Source organism: Mastigoproctus giganteus, chromosome 13 (genome assembly GCF_048544385.1).
Source record: "Mastigoproctus giganteus isolate SK-2022 chromosome 13, ASM4854438v1, whole genome shotgun sequence".
In the NCBI taxonomy this organism is placed as follows: domain Eukaryota; kingdom Metazoa; phylum Arthropoda; class Arachnida; order Uropygi; family Thelyphonidae; genus Mastigoproctus; species Mastigoproctus giganteus.
Genome location: NC_143587.1, coordinates 46,382,964 through 46,398,958, shown reverse-complemented (window position 1 = coordinate 46,398,958; position 15,995 = coordinate 46,382,964). Strand labels below are relative to the sequence as shown.

Sequence of the window (15,995 nt, the reverse complement as noted above, 5' to 3'; positions counted from 1 at the left end):
TTATTATTAATAAAATATAAAAGGTATATAATACATTATAATGGTGATTATGTAGTTAACTATTGGTGTAGAAATACATTGAAAGGAACTTTTTCAAAGGCTAACCCTCTCAATATATCCTACCAACAATTAATGGAGCTGTCTGTTTCTGTTTGCCATCTGCCTGTTTTACTGTGTCCAAAACTTAATTATCATAAAATTTAGTGACAAACAGGCAAGATGACATTTAGCCCGACAGATACCTTCGAAACAAATATATAGAAAATGAAACAAGAAAAAGAAAATAAAATAAAAAGAGAGAAGGCCAACTATAATTTTCAATTCTGTTTGTGGTATACTTTTTTTTTATATGAAAGGAAGCAATAGCTAATATTAGGAGAAAGGAATTATTTTAATAATTCCTTTCTAGTAATAGTACCTCAATTTCCCTCAAATTGCTCTAATAGATCTTGGGATATGAAAAGATTAGAGTTAGATAGTAGAAAGTGAAAAGTAAAGAAAAAGCCTTTATAATTTTATATGGGGTTGTACCGGGAGTGTAACTGCCTGACCCTTAGTAAGGGATCCTGGTATGCTTATAAGAGGGTAACCTCTAGTGTTAATTAGATTAAAATAATGGTGAAGTATAGAATAATATAGAAATATAAGAGGAATGGCTAATTCCTAATACCCTATAACTAACTGATTTATAATAAATTATCCCATTTCTTAAAATGGGATATGTACTATATTGAACAAATAATAAAAGCAGATAGTTAGCAACAGCTTACCATGTAGAACTGTTCAACATGAAAGAAAGAATGAACCTTTGAGCACATGTTACAAAATACCTAACAGTCAGAGACACTAGCACCATCACTATTCTGAAGTCTAAAGGACCAAGAAATAAATTAAATAATTAACCTTAAACCAGAGGCAGCAGCACCCTCTGAATATTTTAGTAAAGATTATAAGACTAACGAGTAATCTGAAAATACTGTTGAAATTGTTTAGAGAATATCCAGTGAAAATGAAAAAGCATAGATGGCTTTAGGTTGAAAAGACTTGATATATTTTACCATATAGTAATAAAGAAATTATATAAAATGAAGTTAAATATCAAATATGAAATTAATTCCTACTAATCAATGAGCGTAAGCTATATGTTACATGTTCAAAAGGTAGTGCCTACTATGTACATGTCCTCGAGATGACAAATAAAATTAAGCCATATGTTGCTTATGTAGGAATTACTTTAGCTATAATGTAGTTAGGGTTTATATTGTTATGCCATTTGTTAATAGCAATAGAAATAGCTTTGTGGAAGTTAATAGCAATAAAATACAGGCATACCTCGGTTAACGTTACCTCTGATAACGAAGCTTCGATATAACGAAGTCCGCAATTTCAAGCCCCATTTAACATAAAAAAAATATTCCAGTTTAATCACATGAAATCTAAACAAACTGAAGAAATTACGGAAACCTTTGGGGCTTCTCCTGGTTGGTTCGAGAAATTTAAAAAAACGGGCCAGGATTCATAGTGTAAAATTAACAGGAGAAGCTGCAAATAAGTTTCCAGAAAAACTAAAGGAAATAATTGAACGTGAAAATTTTCCACCAAATTTGGTGTTCAATGTTGACGAAAGCGGTTTGTTCTGGAAACCGCTACCAACAAAAAGCTTCATTTCTATTGAAGAAAAATCAGCTGCTGGGTTCAAAGCAGCCAATGACCGTTTAACGTTACTCTTTGAATCAAATGCCTCTGGAGATTATAAATTAAAATTGTTATTAGTTTACCATTCAGAAAATCCGAGGGCATTAGTTTACCATTCAGAAATTCCGTGGGTTACCAAGGAGTTATTTACTGATTGGTTTGTTAACCACTTTTGTCCTGAAGTAAAACGGTATTGTCAAAAAAACAACTTTGAAGAAAAAGCTCTTTTGTTGTTAGACAATGCTCCGGGACATCCTACTGATCTTAACACGTTGGACACATGCATTCCTGTCAAAGTTGTGTTTCTTCCAGCAAACACAACTTCCCTGATTCAACCATTGGATCAGGGAGTAATAGCATCATTTAAAGCTTATTATCTGCGTCGAACATTAAGCAATTTAACTGAACTAGAGGATAAAGAGGAAATGACAGTTAAACCTTTTTGGAAAAACTACACCATTAAAAACGCAATTGAAAACATTGATAGTTCTTGGAAAGAAGTCACTAAGAAATGCTTAAATGGAGTTTGGCGCAAAATATGGCCAGAAGTTGTACTAGAAGAAGAAAATAACATCCAAACAATTAGAAATGAAGTTATCCAGATGGCTCAATCAATAGGTTTCGAAAATGTCGATGAAGAGGATGTTAGAAATTTATTGAATGCAGAAGATGATGGTTTTTCAGTGGAAGATTTAGAAAACCTTGTTAGCAACGAAGACAAAGATAATGAAGATGAAGAAGTTCCTGCCGAAAAAGTGTTAACAACCAAAGATTTAAAAAGGTGCTTAAATGACATTGAAAACGTTTTAAATTTTTTTAGTGAAAATGATCCTGATTTAGGAAGAAGTGTTATTGTTAAGCGATCAGTGTTAAATGCAATAACTCCGTACAGGCAACTGTTAAATGAAAGAGAAAAAAAGCATAAACAATCAACTTGAGACTCATATTTTAAAATGAGATTTCACTTTGTATGTAAGTTGACTGTTTATTTAATAAAACTTTTCTTTGTTCGAAAAAAAAAAAAAGCTTTTCATTTTCTTTACGTAGGAATGTATCCCTATTCTGGCCATAGTATTTTTACCTCTGAAAACGAAGTTTCGCTTAACGAAGTAATTTCGTGGAACGCATCCTATTCGTTATTCGAGGTATGCCTGTAATCTGGAAATCCGTTTTCCAACAGTTCAGTTCTGAATTCTATAAGCGTTTCTATGATATATTTATCATTATTACATATTTTAATCAATCTAATGCCTTGAGAAATTATAATATTTTTGTGTATTCGTTTAAGAGATTTTAGAGTGCCGGTGTGTGAGGTTTATAGATTTAAATCCAAATTCTTTATGTTTATCGTATACTTTAGTATATAAGATTTTATCATCTATACAGATATCTATGTCTAGGTATGTAACTTTTTTTGGACTATTTTTATTAGTACATTCTAACTCTAAATCTGGAGGGTAGTAGCTAACCGCATCTGTAAGAAAGTTGGGTTTATTTATAACTATTAAATCATCGATATATCTGTAAAGTATGTTTATATTAAGGTTTTGTTCAAATTGATGCAGATATAGGTTGGCGACTAGACAAGAACTACAAGCCCCCATGCAAAATTATGTTTTCATATTTATACTTATCCCTATTGTTCTTATATATATATATATATATATATATCATTGACAAGATTCCATGTTCTGATGTGAATGGCAAACAAATTGAACTGAAAACATGTAGTTCAATATGGTTAGCACCCTTTAAACAGGAAAAAACTCCCAAGTAAAAGACAAAATGCAAATTTCGCCATCCAACAGAAACAGTCAACAAGCCTAAACATAATGAAATGTGCAAAATAAATTCTTACTAAATCATACTAAAAAGCAATACAGAAGTTAAAATAACCAAATTATAAATCTACTTAAATAGCCAAACACTCAAAACTTGATAAATAAAACTGGGTTAATGAACTAAATAACATTACCCTTATTTTTAGTTCATTAACTTTACTGACTACTTACCACAGTTTATTTCATCAATGCCCTCTGAGCAATCCATCATTCCATCACATCTTTTGCTACTATCTACACATGTACCATCACGACACACTATATCACCAGGCTGACATTGTCTAGTAGGTACGCCTAAAATATGCAATGCTGTTATCTTTACAAAAAACCTACTTGCCTACCTATATATATATATATATACACACACTCACACCCACACACACTATTATTTTTATTATTATAATCTGTATGGTGCAAGGAAGCCTGCAGCTTATGTTGCACCAACCAAAAAGAAAAAAAAATTTCTGAATTACCCCGAGAGAGAGAGAGAGAGAGAGAGAGAGAGAGAGAGAGAGAGAAGGGAATCACCAAGAAAGAGAAGAATGATGATATCCAGCTCAGGACCCTGGGTTTGCCAAGCCCATGGGGTTAAGAGTTTCATTGCTTTAGTTTTTATTTTCATTGCTAAGTTTTTTTTTTTTTTCCCCCATTGCTTTAGTTTTACATTTTATTCTTGCTTTAGTTTTTAACTTTATATTATTTGTTCTCTGTTGAGTCAATAATCAATGTGCACTATGAATTATATAAATTCGAAATTTCATAATTTCTATTATATTTTATATAATTCAAATTTCTATTATTTGTTATAGAACCTCAATTTCCATTATATTTTCCTAAATTCTATTTGTTATAAAAACTCAATTGATTTTGCCATAGCGCATATTGATCATTACAGAAAGAGAACCCCTTATTGTTGTTGTCATTTTTTCCTTTCAATTTGGGTGGCTGATCCCAGAAAAAAAAAAAAAATCACCCAAATTGTTGGTATACAGCAATTAGTTTTTGTATATTACCCTTTGTGTATATATAACATGCTTCACTTATGCTTCTCCGTAGATTTATCTCATTATGTCTCTGATGACAATCTTCCCCATAAGCTAATAATACTATATATATAAATGTGTGGTTTGTAAAATACATAAAGTGTCTGTGAAAATGGAAATGAAAAGTACACATGGTGCCTGAACTAAGAGAAGTTTAAGGGATAGTCCAAAAATAGAAGTGAAGTAGTAGTTAAACAGGTGAAAGAATTTGAAAAACCTAGTACAAAATTGAACTAGCACTGAGGAAGCAAACAAAAAAATAAATAAACAAAGAAATAAGTAAATAACACTATATTCAGATATGGGAGGCAATTTTAGCAAAAAGTTGAATCAGGGGATGGCAAATATGCAAAATCTGAATAATAGTAGATGAAAATACGATACATAGTCAGGAAATTCATAGGGGGACTACTCCTGACAATGTATCAGGCACTGCATTTCCAAACTTGTCTGTAATATTAGAAAAGGGAGGAAGCAAATATGCAGCCTTTATCAGCCACATATTTGCTTCCCCCCTTTATAAGGGGAAATCGAAACCAATTGGTTTCGATTTCCCCTTCCTCTCTACAAGCCTATGGTATTAACACATTAACACCCATTTTTACTAATGCTTGCTTATACCAGAACCTTTTCTTTAAGATAGGGCCTTACACACCCAGTAAGTTGAGTATTTTTAATGACTTTTTTTCTACACTTTTTATCTTTATACTGTCTGTTTCTATTTTTTTTTCCCATTCATAGAACTATTAGTGTAATACGAGGGTGATACGAATGCTCCATGTATCCTCAATCCTATCGCTATTTTTGCCTTCTTTTGACCATCTTTTTCTTCCCTTCCACTCTCCAAGAATTTTACCATTCCCTACATCATTTGCTTGTCTACACTTTTTTAACAAATTTCTCTGCTTTATATTTGAATTTTAATTTTCAACCACATTAATTTAATTACCTTCACCCCTTCACATTTGCATTATACTTCATATTACATTTTTGTAAATTTGTATTTATTTTAATTTACATTATTAACTTTATTTTTACACCATGTAGGGACTACCTTATCTACTAGTATTACGATAAAGGCCGCATATTTGCTTCCCCCTTCCCTTTTTCTAATACTACATACAAGTTTGGAAACGCAGTGCCTGACACATGGTCAGGAGTAGTCCCCTGATGAATTTCCTGACTATGTATCATATTTTCATTTACTATATTCAGATTTTGCATATTTGCCATCCCCTGATTCGACCTCTTGCTAAAATTGCCCTCCCAAATCTGAATAGTGTTATTTACTTATTTCTTTGTTATTTATTATTTAATTATTATTTTTTTTTTGTTTGCTTCCTCAGTCCCAGTTCATTTTTGTACTAGGTTTTTCAAATTCTTTCAACTGTTTAACCACTACTTTTCCACTTTTGACTATGCCGTAAACTTCTCTTAGTTCAGGCACCATGTGTACTTTTCATTTCCATTTTCACAGACTATTTTACAAACCACACATTATTTATATCCTTTTGCTTCCCTTACTGCTGCACTGCACGTTTTGGAGCATTAGACATACAATAACTTTTGTTAATTTCCTTTTTCTGCTTATTATATATATATATATATATATATATATATATATATATATAAAGTAGTGTGAAATTTGACTAGTTTTGTATTACTTTGTAATCAAATGAAAATACAACCTGTAGAATGCAGACTTCTCTATTTTTTAAAATTATTTAAAAAGCATAAAAGTTGTTGAAACAGGCATATTCATTGGATGAATTATCAGGACACCATCCCACAAGGACATCTTATTGGGACATCTTTCCACAAGAAATTTCTAACATAATTTAATGTACCCAAGTCACTTGCCTGATTATGTATACAAGATGACATCTCTGGTAGTAGGTGTAATACATTTAGAAAAAAATTAAGGTGATTTATCTGATTCTGAACACAACGTTAGTAGCCACAGAGAAGGAAGTGCTGATATCATCACAACAGTGACAAGCAATATACGCAAACATAAAAGAATCAAGGATATACCAGGAATGACTCAAAGAACTGGGGAGCAAGCTGCAAAAACATGTCACAAGAAACACGTTGATTTGTCTGAGTGTACTGATGGTTTCTCTGGATTGTACAGGCAGACAGATGAGCAATGTTCACCCAGACAGCATCAGTACAACCAAGGACTATATTAATAATCTCAACATCACTGTATCAAACATTGTCACTTGTATAAATTACAGTAACGGAAGAGCTGTTGTGTATATATATATATAATAGAAAGAACGGTGTGTAGGATAGATCAAGCAGAAAAAGAATTTCCTAGTCATACAGACAACACATCTAGAGCATGGGAGAAGACAAAATAAACCAGATTCCTAGTAGAGATGCTGCAAACAAACAAGGAAAGTTAATGTTATGGTGGAGATATATGACTCCTGATACTTTCCCAATAGTGACACAACAAGAAAAGAAACAGCACGATAATCATTCCATATATCTTCAAAGATTTTTTTCGCCATCCCTCCAATTACTAGTGATGAAAAAATAACTTTTTAAAAGGCTTATGCTTTGCAATTCTAATGCAAAAAACTAACATCTAATGATATTCCATTCTAACCATAATGAAATTAATAAAAATACATTAGAAATAGTAAGAATATGCACATAATAAAAATGATCAAAAAAGTTTGATTGACTTTGGATTGATGGACTGACTTTGGGGCTTGAATTTGAAGTGGTGTAGTGATTTGAAACATGTCCAGAACTTACTTATGCATAGAATTGCATGAATCACACCATTCACCAGCAGTGTGAATTAGCACATACTAAATAAATGTGTTTTATGTTTTCATCAAATTTTAAATTGAAAGATTTTACTGAGCAGTCAAACCATGAAAATTGTTTAAAATAGGGAAAACTGTACTTGAAGTGCACAAAATGTTAAAAGCAGGTTTTGAGGAAGATGCTGCATGTCCTTCAGACTTAATATTATGGTAATATTCATAATATTAATAGGGGAAAATGGTGCAGAAAAAGGAAGCTTATACAGCAATGTCAATGTCATCAGCAAAAAAAAAAAAAAAAAACACCACCTATCCAAACCCTCTTAATTTGTCTTGTTTCCTTAAATTTATTCAAACTACTCACTTCTACAGCACTAGATAAATGTTTTCCAACAATAAACTACCCTCTGGCTGAAAGCAAATTTCCACATCTATCCACCATACTTCAATTTAAGTTTATGCACCTCACGTGTGTTGTTTGGGCAAGAAAATGGATGCCATCAGCATTTAGCTGATTCTATTCATTAAAAGATTTATATCCCTCAATCAAATCTCTTCACATGTGTATAGTCACCAGATGCTACAATTTGCAGAGCTGAAGCTTTTTTTTTTTTTTCCCCCTTTTTGGGAAGTGTTCATGAATTTCTTCCAGAAATTCATGAACCATAAGTCTTTACAATGAAAATATGTATTCATAATTTTTAATTAATATTTTAATTCATGTAATGTTTTATAACCATTCTCATAAAACCATAGAGGTTCCACATGTCATTAATTGGAACTGTCTGCCCAACTGATGAGATAGTAAGACAAGTACACACAGTGGCACAGTTGCACTTGGTAACATTAATCATAAAGATAGTAAAACAATTTTTTCTCATTAAAAAATAAAGTTCTATAATGCCATTCCAGGTCATTCTATTGCAAATATGTCACCGACTATAATGCTGCATAGAACTTTAGAAAAAGATGGTGTGGAAACAGTATTTTTTACAATACTTACAATAATAAAAAAAGAAATTTGGGGTTTCAATAAATCCTATAAAAATACTTCTGTCCACTATGGAAAAGCTAATAAAAGTGGATTAGTCACTATTTTGTATTCACTATTATTCACTGAATAAGACACGTTTAAAAGGTCAAATTTCAAGGAAACTATGGTTGTACCTTTGGGTAGCTGGGTTGAAGTTTTGTATTTTCACTTATCTGACCATTCACAATTGAATTAAAAATCTATGCTCACAGTTCGGCATGCTGTAGTTCCCAATGATGACTGCAGTGCAGTCAGAGAGAACTGTGTGCACATTTTATAATAATACATTATGAATGACAGCCTGAAAATGACACCTAATAATTATTTCTAAACTTTATTAATACTTGCCACACTCCCTTTCATCTGATCCATCAGCACAATCTGGTCTGTTGTCACATTTCCTTCTTTCATCGATACACTGACCACCTGTAGAACACTGAAACTGGCCATGATGACATTTTTCTTGGGGATAGAGAGAACAAAACCATTATAAAATGCCTATGTAGAAAACTTCAAAATGTTTCAAAAATTAAATATTTTAAAATTGAATGGGTCAAAATATAAATAATGAATTAATAATTGCAGTGTAACTTTGATATAGCAGGGAGCTCAAAGTTCCAAAGAATACTTGATATAATAAACATATCCAAAAATGGGTATGATAAATATCATATATCCTCTTTTAGGCATAAGTATTATAATGATCACATCAACTATTACAGCAAACAAAAATAATAACATATTATACATTATATGCAAAAGATAATGACACATTACAAAGAACTATCTTTACATATGTCATAAAGTACCTGCCACATCCAAAATGGATAGAAGTAATCACAATATCAATTTTTTGGATGTAACAATGAACATTTTTCTGAATACATAAGATATAATGAATAGAACTAAGGATTTATACCCTTAAATTAAATATTGCACTCATATTTTATCACATCATCATATCTGTAATTGTTTTTGTTTGTAATGTTATAAAAGATCTAAAGTAGTGGGAACCATGTTTGATCTCTTACTTCACCAGTCTGCTATGCATTAGAGTCTATTTCACTTTCTCTGTGCACATAGCACAAGTTATTTATTCCAGCAATCGTGGCATCTATTCTGACAGATCATTTAGCCAAATATCTATTACACATTAATCATTGAATCAAAATTTATTACTTTTATTACCTTTATTTACTTTTTACCTTCCTAATTATGATGCAGACTTGAGCAGTTTTGGAAGTGATATATTATCATTTTAAAAGAATTATACAAAAGAGTCCAATAGACCAGATATCACCAGTTTGCATCACAATTTTTGCCAAACAATTTGTGGAAAAAAATAAAGTAACAAAATGATCTCATGCACATTAGTCATTTCAAGATTAGTAGCTACTACTTAATTTTAGATGTACTATGCTTGAATCAATAGATTAATAGTTTTAACATTTTAGGTAGTATTGGATTTTATTTTTTATTTTTTTTTTATCACCACACTATCTTATGAGCTAAAGTCCCTTTGCAATGTGCAAAGGGACTTTAGCTCTGGTTGCAATGTGCTATATTATAATCACATAAATCATTTAAAAACATCAAATATGAACAGTGAAGTAAAAATGCGACAACGTGCAATAGAGTGGGAAGGATGAGCCAATCCTCAAGGTTTTCAGAGCTCTTGAAAGAGAAGAAATAACAATCCAAACAAACCAAAAGAAACAACACTGTTTTTTCAGTCATGGTAGCATTGAAAGAAGCTATTATTATAAAATACCTGTAATTTTTTTCAGGAATCAATAACACAACAATTGCAACAAGCTGTGTAGAAATGCAGCCTGGCTATTAACAGAACTCTGGTGAAGGCAGCCACATTGTTGTTGTTTGGTTTTTAGGAGCATTAGCAATTAAGGCCATATTGCTCTGGGGATATGCGATGGTCATTCCCTGACCTTTCTGCATCCTCCGTATTTGGTGATCACGGGCTCTAACCCCAGTCTAATCAAGAAGCGTGAACTATGCACTGCTGCTCCTGCCCACCCGGCTGTGGAGGCGCCAGGCAGCCACGTACAGAGTCTACCCCTTCAAGTGGTTACAGACTTTTTTTTAATCTTGTTTGAAGCATCTCACTTTATATGGAGAAAAAGGGAGCATATATAAACTGTGCAGTCAGATATGAAGTTTTCTGAGAGTGCAGACAGGCTGTCATAGCAGCTCATGGGGTCTTGTCAATGAGATACAGGAATTTTGCTAGCAGGGATAAGAAGGATCATTGCCTTATGTAGGGATTATCCCCTTGTATAAGGCAATGGTCAGGCTGCACCTTGAGTATTTCATACAGGTATGGAGACCTTTAGGAAGGATGTAGAGCTGTTGGGAACAAGTATAGAGAAGGGCAACGAGATTGGTGAGTGGAAGAAAAGGTTACTCTTACCAAGAATGACTCAAGTTCAGCAAACTGCAATGTCTGCAGACTAGGCACCTGTCAGGTGATCTGACTGAGGTATATAAGGCCTTGAATGGTTTGAACAAGCCTAATGCTGATGGATTCTTCCTCTTGCTATGATTACGCACCTGGGGGGGGGGGTATAAATTCAAACTGAGGAAAGACAGTTGTAGAACAGATGTATGGAAATTTGCCTTTAGCCAGTGCGTAGTTGATTGCTAGAACAATCTGCCACTGTGGAAGTTGATAGCTTAAATAAATTCAAGGAAGAATTGTACAAACTTTTGAAGCAAACAGATGGACGAAATGGATTTTTTTTTTTTTTTTTTTTTTTGCTGATGCTGTATAAGCTTGCTTTCTTGCATCATATGCCTCTAACTTTTTTTATATTCATTTGTTTATGTAATACATCCCATCCTTCACAAGACATTGTATTGAAAGGGCTGCCAGATTAATTTTATTTAATAATTAAATTCAGATTATTTTACAAAAGTTTCTTAAAAATAACTTTTGCACCTATGAACATAACTTTAGATTTTCAATCAGAACAGTATCCTTTCATATTTTTGTAAAAATTAATGATAAATTTTAATATGCTGCCATGTCATAATTGTTTTGATAATTTTATAATTCAAAAATAATTAAAAATGACTGCTTCAGATATGCTATTAAATATTTTGAAAGAAGACTATTCTTACTAACAAGAGAAAATTCAATGAGATTAATTTATTTTCACACTCTTTGCTTTTAAAGTTAAAGTGTAAAAATGGCCAAAAAATCTACCTTCCTTAGGAATTGTGTTAAAAAAAAAAAAATTCTGCTAGTAATACAAAAATTATCATACCAATTACCCACATCACCACCACCACCACTGGTTGTACTAAACTGCAATCTCAGGCCTTCATATCAACCCCATTTACAAACAAGTTACATATTTACAATTTGTTACTTGTTTGTAAATTAGTTACAAACAAAGTTATAAGTTACCCATTTACAAATAACTCAGAAGAATCACAAATTGCATCATAGAATGTTCCATGAGTAGGTAAAGTAACACGATACACTGATCCTGCTCTGTTACCACTTCATTCACTTATTTGCTGTAACATTACAATTTTATTGGTGATTTCAAAGACATCCTGGGATATCAAAAGCTGTTTTATTCCTATTTTTATCTTATTTTAATCAACAGTTTTGCATAAATATACATTGTTCTATTTTTTTATCTTTATCTTTGTATACCATCAGTTTGAGTTATTAACCCAACAGCAGCATCAGCATATGCAGAAAAAAGAAACTGAAAATTTAAATTTCCATCAAAGTGATGGAAATGTGAATACATTCCTTTAGTTTTGATCTGCATTTTTGATTTTGTTGGAAGTTGGGAAGCAATGTAAAAATTAGATCTTAATATTATGCATTCTGCGTGTGAGCAAGTTTTATGTAACAAAAAGCTTAAGAATTTACTGAGAACTACAAGTGTTTACAATAAACATGAACATCTCATGTCGGAAAAATTACTTCTAGAGGGACACAGATGTTTAATATTAATTTTTGGTTTCCATTTCATTACTTTACATGTTGTTGTTTTAAGTGCATTAGTTGTATTATAATTTTCGGGTGGATAATGCAATTCAGATTACAAGTTTTCGGTCAATGTTGTTTATTTGGCTGTTGTTAGTGAATGTCACATTTGGTGCAGTTGGTTAAGTAAGTGTAATTCATATTTTAAAAAGTCTTCTTGCCATGTTTTTAGTGCCAGTGTTCAGCTTGCACAGCTTTGCATGCCAAATACAGCAGTCACTAATGGGCAGCTGATTTGACAAAACTTTCAAATTTCATTATTATTGTTCAATACGAAAAAATAAAATAGTAAACCTTTATTATTAACATTACCATATGATATGATCAATTTCATTTGCAGATTTATTGAAAATCTTTTGGAATTAGTAAAAGAAATGAGACTTGCGAAATTTGCGAGGAATGTCAGCAATGAATACTTTTTTCAAGAAAAGAGTGAACACAAAGTGGATATGGAAGAACCCAAATGGATTAATAACTAATGAAATAGACTCCATCCTCACTAACATAAGATATATCATGAATGATGTTACCATCCTGAACAAGGTAACTGTTGGAAGTGATCACAGAATGGTAAGATGTACATTGATATAGATGTAAGAAAAGAAAGGAAAGGAAAAAACTCACTCGAGTAAATAATACAAAGGTCTTTGAGATAACAGAAGAGGAGAAAAAGCAGTATGTACAAGAATTTAAGAACAAGTTTGAGCTTTTGCAGACTGTTCAGGACCAAGATATCAATGAGGAATACAACTTTTTGAGCTGTAAAGCCCAAGAAACCTATAGGTAAAAAGAAATCCAAAGAAGAAAAAAAATTAGTCAAGAAACACTTGTCATGATGAACTGAATATGACAAATGAAGAGAAAAATAAACACTGACAAGGATAAAATTGAGTATACTGAGTTATTCAAAGCCATTAGAAAGACTCAGAGAGGACATAAGAAAATTTAACACAAGAGAAGTAGAACAAGCATTAAGGGGAAACAAAGGACTTAAATCAGCAGCCATGAGCTTGTTTGTTATTTGGTTTTTAGGAGCATTAGCAACTAAGGCCATATTGCTTGGGGGATATGCGGCGGTCATTCCCTGACCTTTCCACATCCTCTGTATTTGGTGGTCATGAGTAGCCATGAATTATGACTTCTCTGCTTATAAATAGCAGAGAAGTCATAATTCAAATAGCAGAAGACTACTATAGAGAATTATACAAGGAGCGAGTGAATGATGCCAGAAGTGGGGAAGATGGATTACAAACTGGCAATACATATGATGTGGTAGAACATGCGTTGAAGAAAATGAAGAATCAGAAAGCCCCAGGGAAAGATGAAGTTAATGTAGAGGTGTTAAAATTGGGAGGAAGAGACATGACACAGCAACTGGCAAGACTCTTCACAAAATGCATTAGAAAAGGCCTAAGAGTGGAATAATGCAATCATAGTTCTGCATAAGAAAGGAAATAAATCAGAAATTGGAAATTATAGACCAATTAGCTTGTTATCCCACATCTACAAGTTATTCAGATTGGTCATTACTAACAGATTAGAAAGAATACTTGAGAATCAGACGAAAGAGCAAGCCGGCTTTAGGATAAGATTCTCAACTATGGATCACCTTCACGTAATATCACAGCTAATGGAGAAAGCAAATGAATATAAAACACCATTATGCCAGGCATTTGTGGATTATGAAAAGGCATTTGAATCCATACATCATAAGGTAATGTTTCGGGCACTGGAAAGACAAGACACAGGTACCCCATATATTATGATTTTGAAGAAAATATATGAGAATGCTACCTCCTTTATTAGACTAGGCAAAGACAGTAGCAAATTTAAAATTCAGAAAGGAGTTTGACAAGGGGAGACAATATCTCTGAAGTTGTTTACTTCTGCCCTTGAGGAAGCTTTCAGAAGATTAGACTGGTTGAAGAAAGGAGTCAATATGAATGTAGAGTACCTAAACCATTTAAGATTTGCAGATGACATTGTGATCATAAGCTATGATCCCAAAGAAGTAGAGGAAAACCTTAATCAGTTATGCAGAGTTAAAGATTTCAGACTAAAGATGAACATGGCTAAAACAAAAGTAATGATGAACAAGTATGCCACAGAAAGGGATATGATTGAAAAGGTGGAGTCATACTTATCTGGGACAAGTCATTAGCTGTAATAATGATAAATGGCTGGAATTCAAGAGAAGAATAAATTTTGGATAGATAACATTCAGGAAATATAGTCACATTCTGAGGAGCAATATTCCAATTTGTCTGAAACGTAAAATAATGAACCAATATATACTCCCCACCATGACTAATGGAAGTGAAACTTGGGCACTCACCAAAAGAGTGGAAGAGAAGCTGAGAACTACACAGCAAAGAATGAGTAAAAAGCACAGGAAAGTGGCAGAAGCCAGCTCTTCTTTTATTTATTTATTTTTAATTTAAAACAAAGTATATATTGAAAACCTCATTAAAAGACATTGAAGGTTTTATTTTAAAACTTCTAAAAATATATTTTGTCATATATGTTTAAAAGATATTCCACATAGTTGTACATAGGATACCTCTTTGTGCAATTATATGCTTATGAAAGCATATAATTGCACATTATGAAAGCATATAATTTAACTACTAATTCAAATGATACTTTAAAAATTATATTTTTCCTATATCCACTATACTGTCTAGATAATGAATGCATTAAAGACATTCCCAATTTTAAATCATTTATTGCCTTTATTCCAAACATTTCCATGTTTGGAATCCTTTATTCATGTGCCAGATGGTGGCCTTTAGGCATGCACCAGCTAGAGGGATTCTGATAAAATATGAAAATTACACCTTCAGCAATTGGCTCAATTCATGCATATGATGGCATTTCAAAAAGGTTCCCTCTGGTAGATTAAGATTGAAATCTGATACAAATTACACATTTCCAATATTTTTTAATTACATTAAAAATATTACCTGGACAGTCTACTTCATCTTCACCATTTGGACAGTGACTACGACTGTCACACCATTGTCTTATATCAATACACTGGCCATTATTGCACACAAATTCATAGTCACTACAGCTTCCTTAAAAAAAGCCATACAAAAGAGCAAGAAGTTATAAACAGAGAAATCAGCATATTACCAATATTGATTTATTTAATGTAAAATTATATTAATTTTAATAAACATTTGAAATCTTCAAATAATTTCCATTACACGTACATATTTTTAATTTATATATATTTCATTAATTTTTAATAAGTACATTGTAAATAATGCAATGCATAAGTTACAGAGGTATAAAAATATAAGCAAAAAAGTTTGCAAACAGAGCATCATTATCAGAACGTCTCATATTGTGAATGCCTTTGCACATTGAGTTGCCCTACTTATTCTCTGAATAAGCAATGCTTCCCAAATAGAAGACTACTGATTCTATAATTTACAATGTAAATTAATTTCACTATTTAAAACACAGATATTTTCAACTAACTCTATTGTTTGATTGATTGGATTGAGAAAACATTTTCGACCGAAGCAAACAAAGAGTGACCTAGCTGAACAGTCTTTTTGTAATCATGAA

At 32.2% G+C, this 15,995-nt stretch overlaps 1 protein-coding gene across 11 annotated transcripts in view; it reads right to left on the bottom strand.

Moving 5' to 3' along the window:
* Positions 1–15,995, bottom strand: part of trol (terribly reduced optic lobes) — a 1,731,230-nt gene that overhangs the window by 1,219,531 nt on the left and 495,704 nt on the right. For all 11 annotated transcript variants that reach the window (XM_090387691.1, XM_090387694.1, XM_090387699.1 and 8 more), the window contains 3 exons: positions 15,383–15,496; positions 8,744–8,857; positions 3,708–3,830 (listed from right to left, as the gene is read on the bottom strand). In XM_090387691.1, coding sequence (XP_090243817.1) covers positions 3,708–3,830; positions 8,744–8,857; positions 15,383–15,496 — 351 coding nt within the window. The remainder of the gene's footprint in view (positions 1–3,707; positions 3,831–8,743; positions 8,858–15,382; positions 15,497–15,995) is intronic.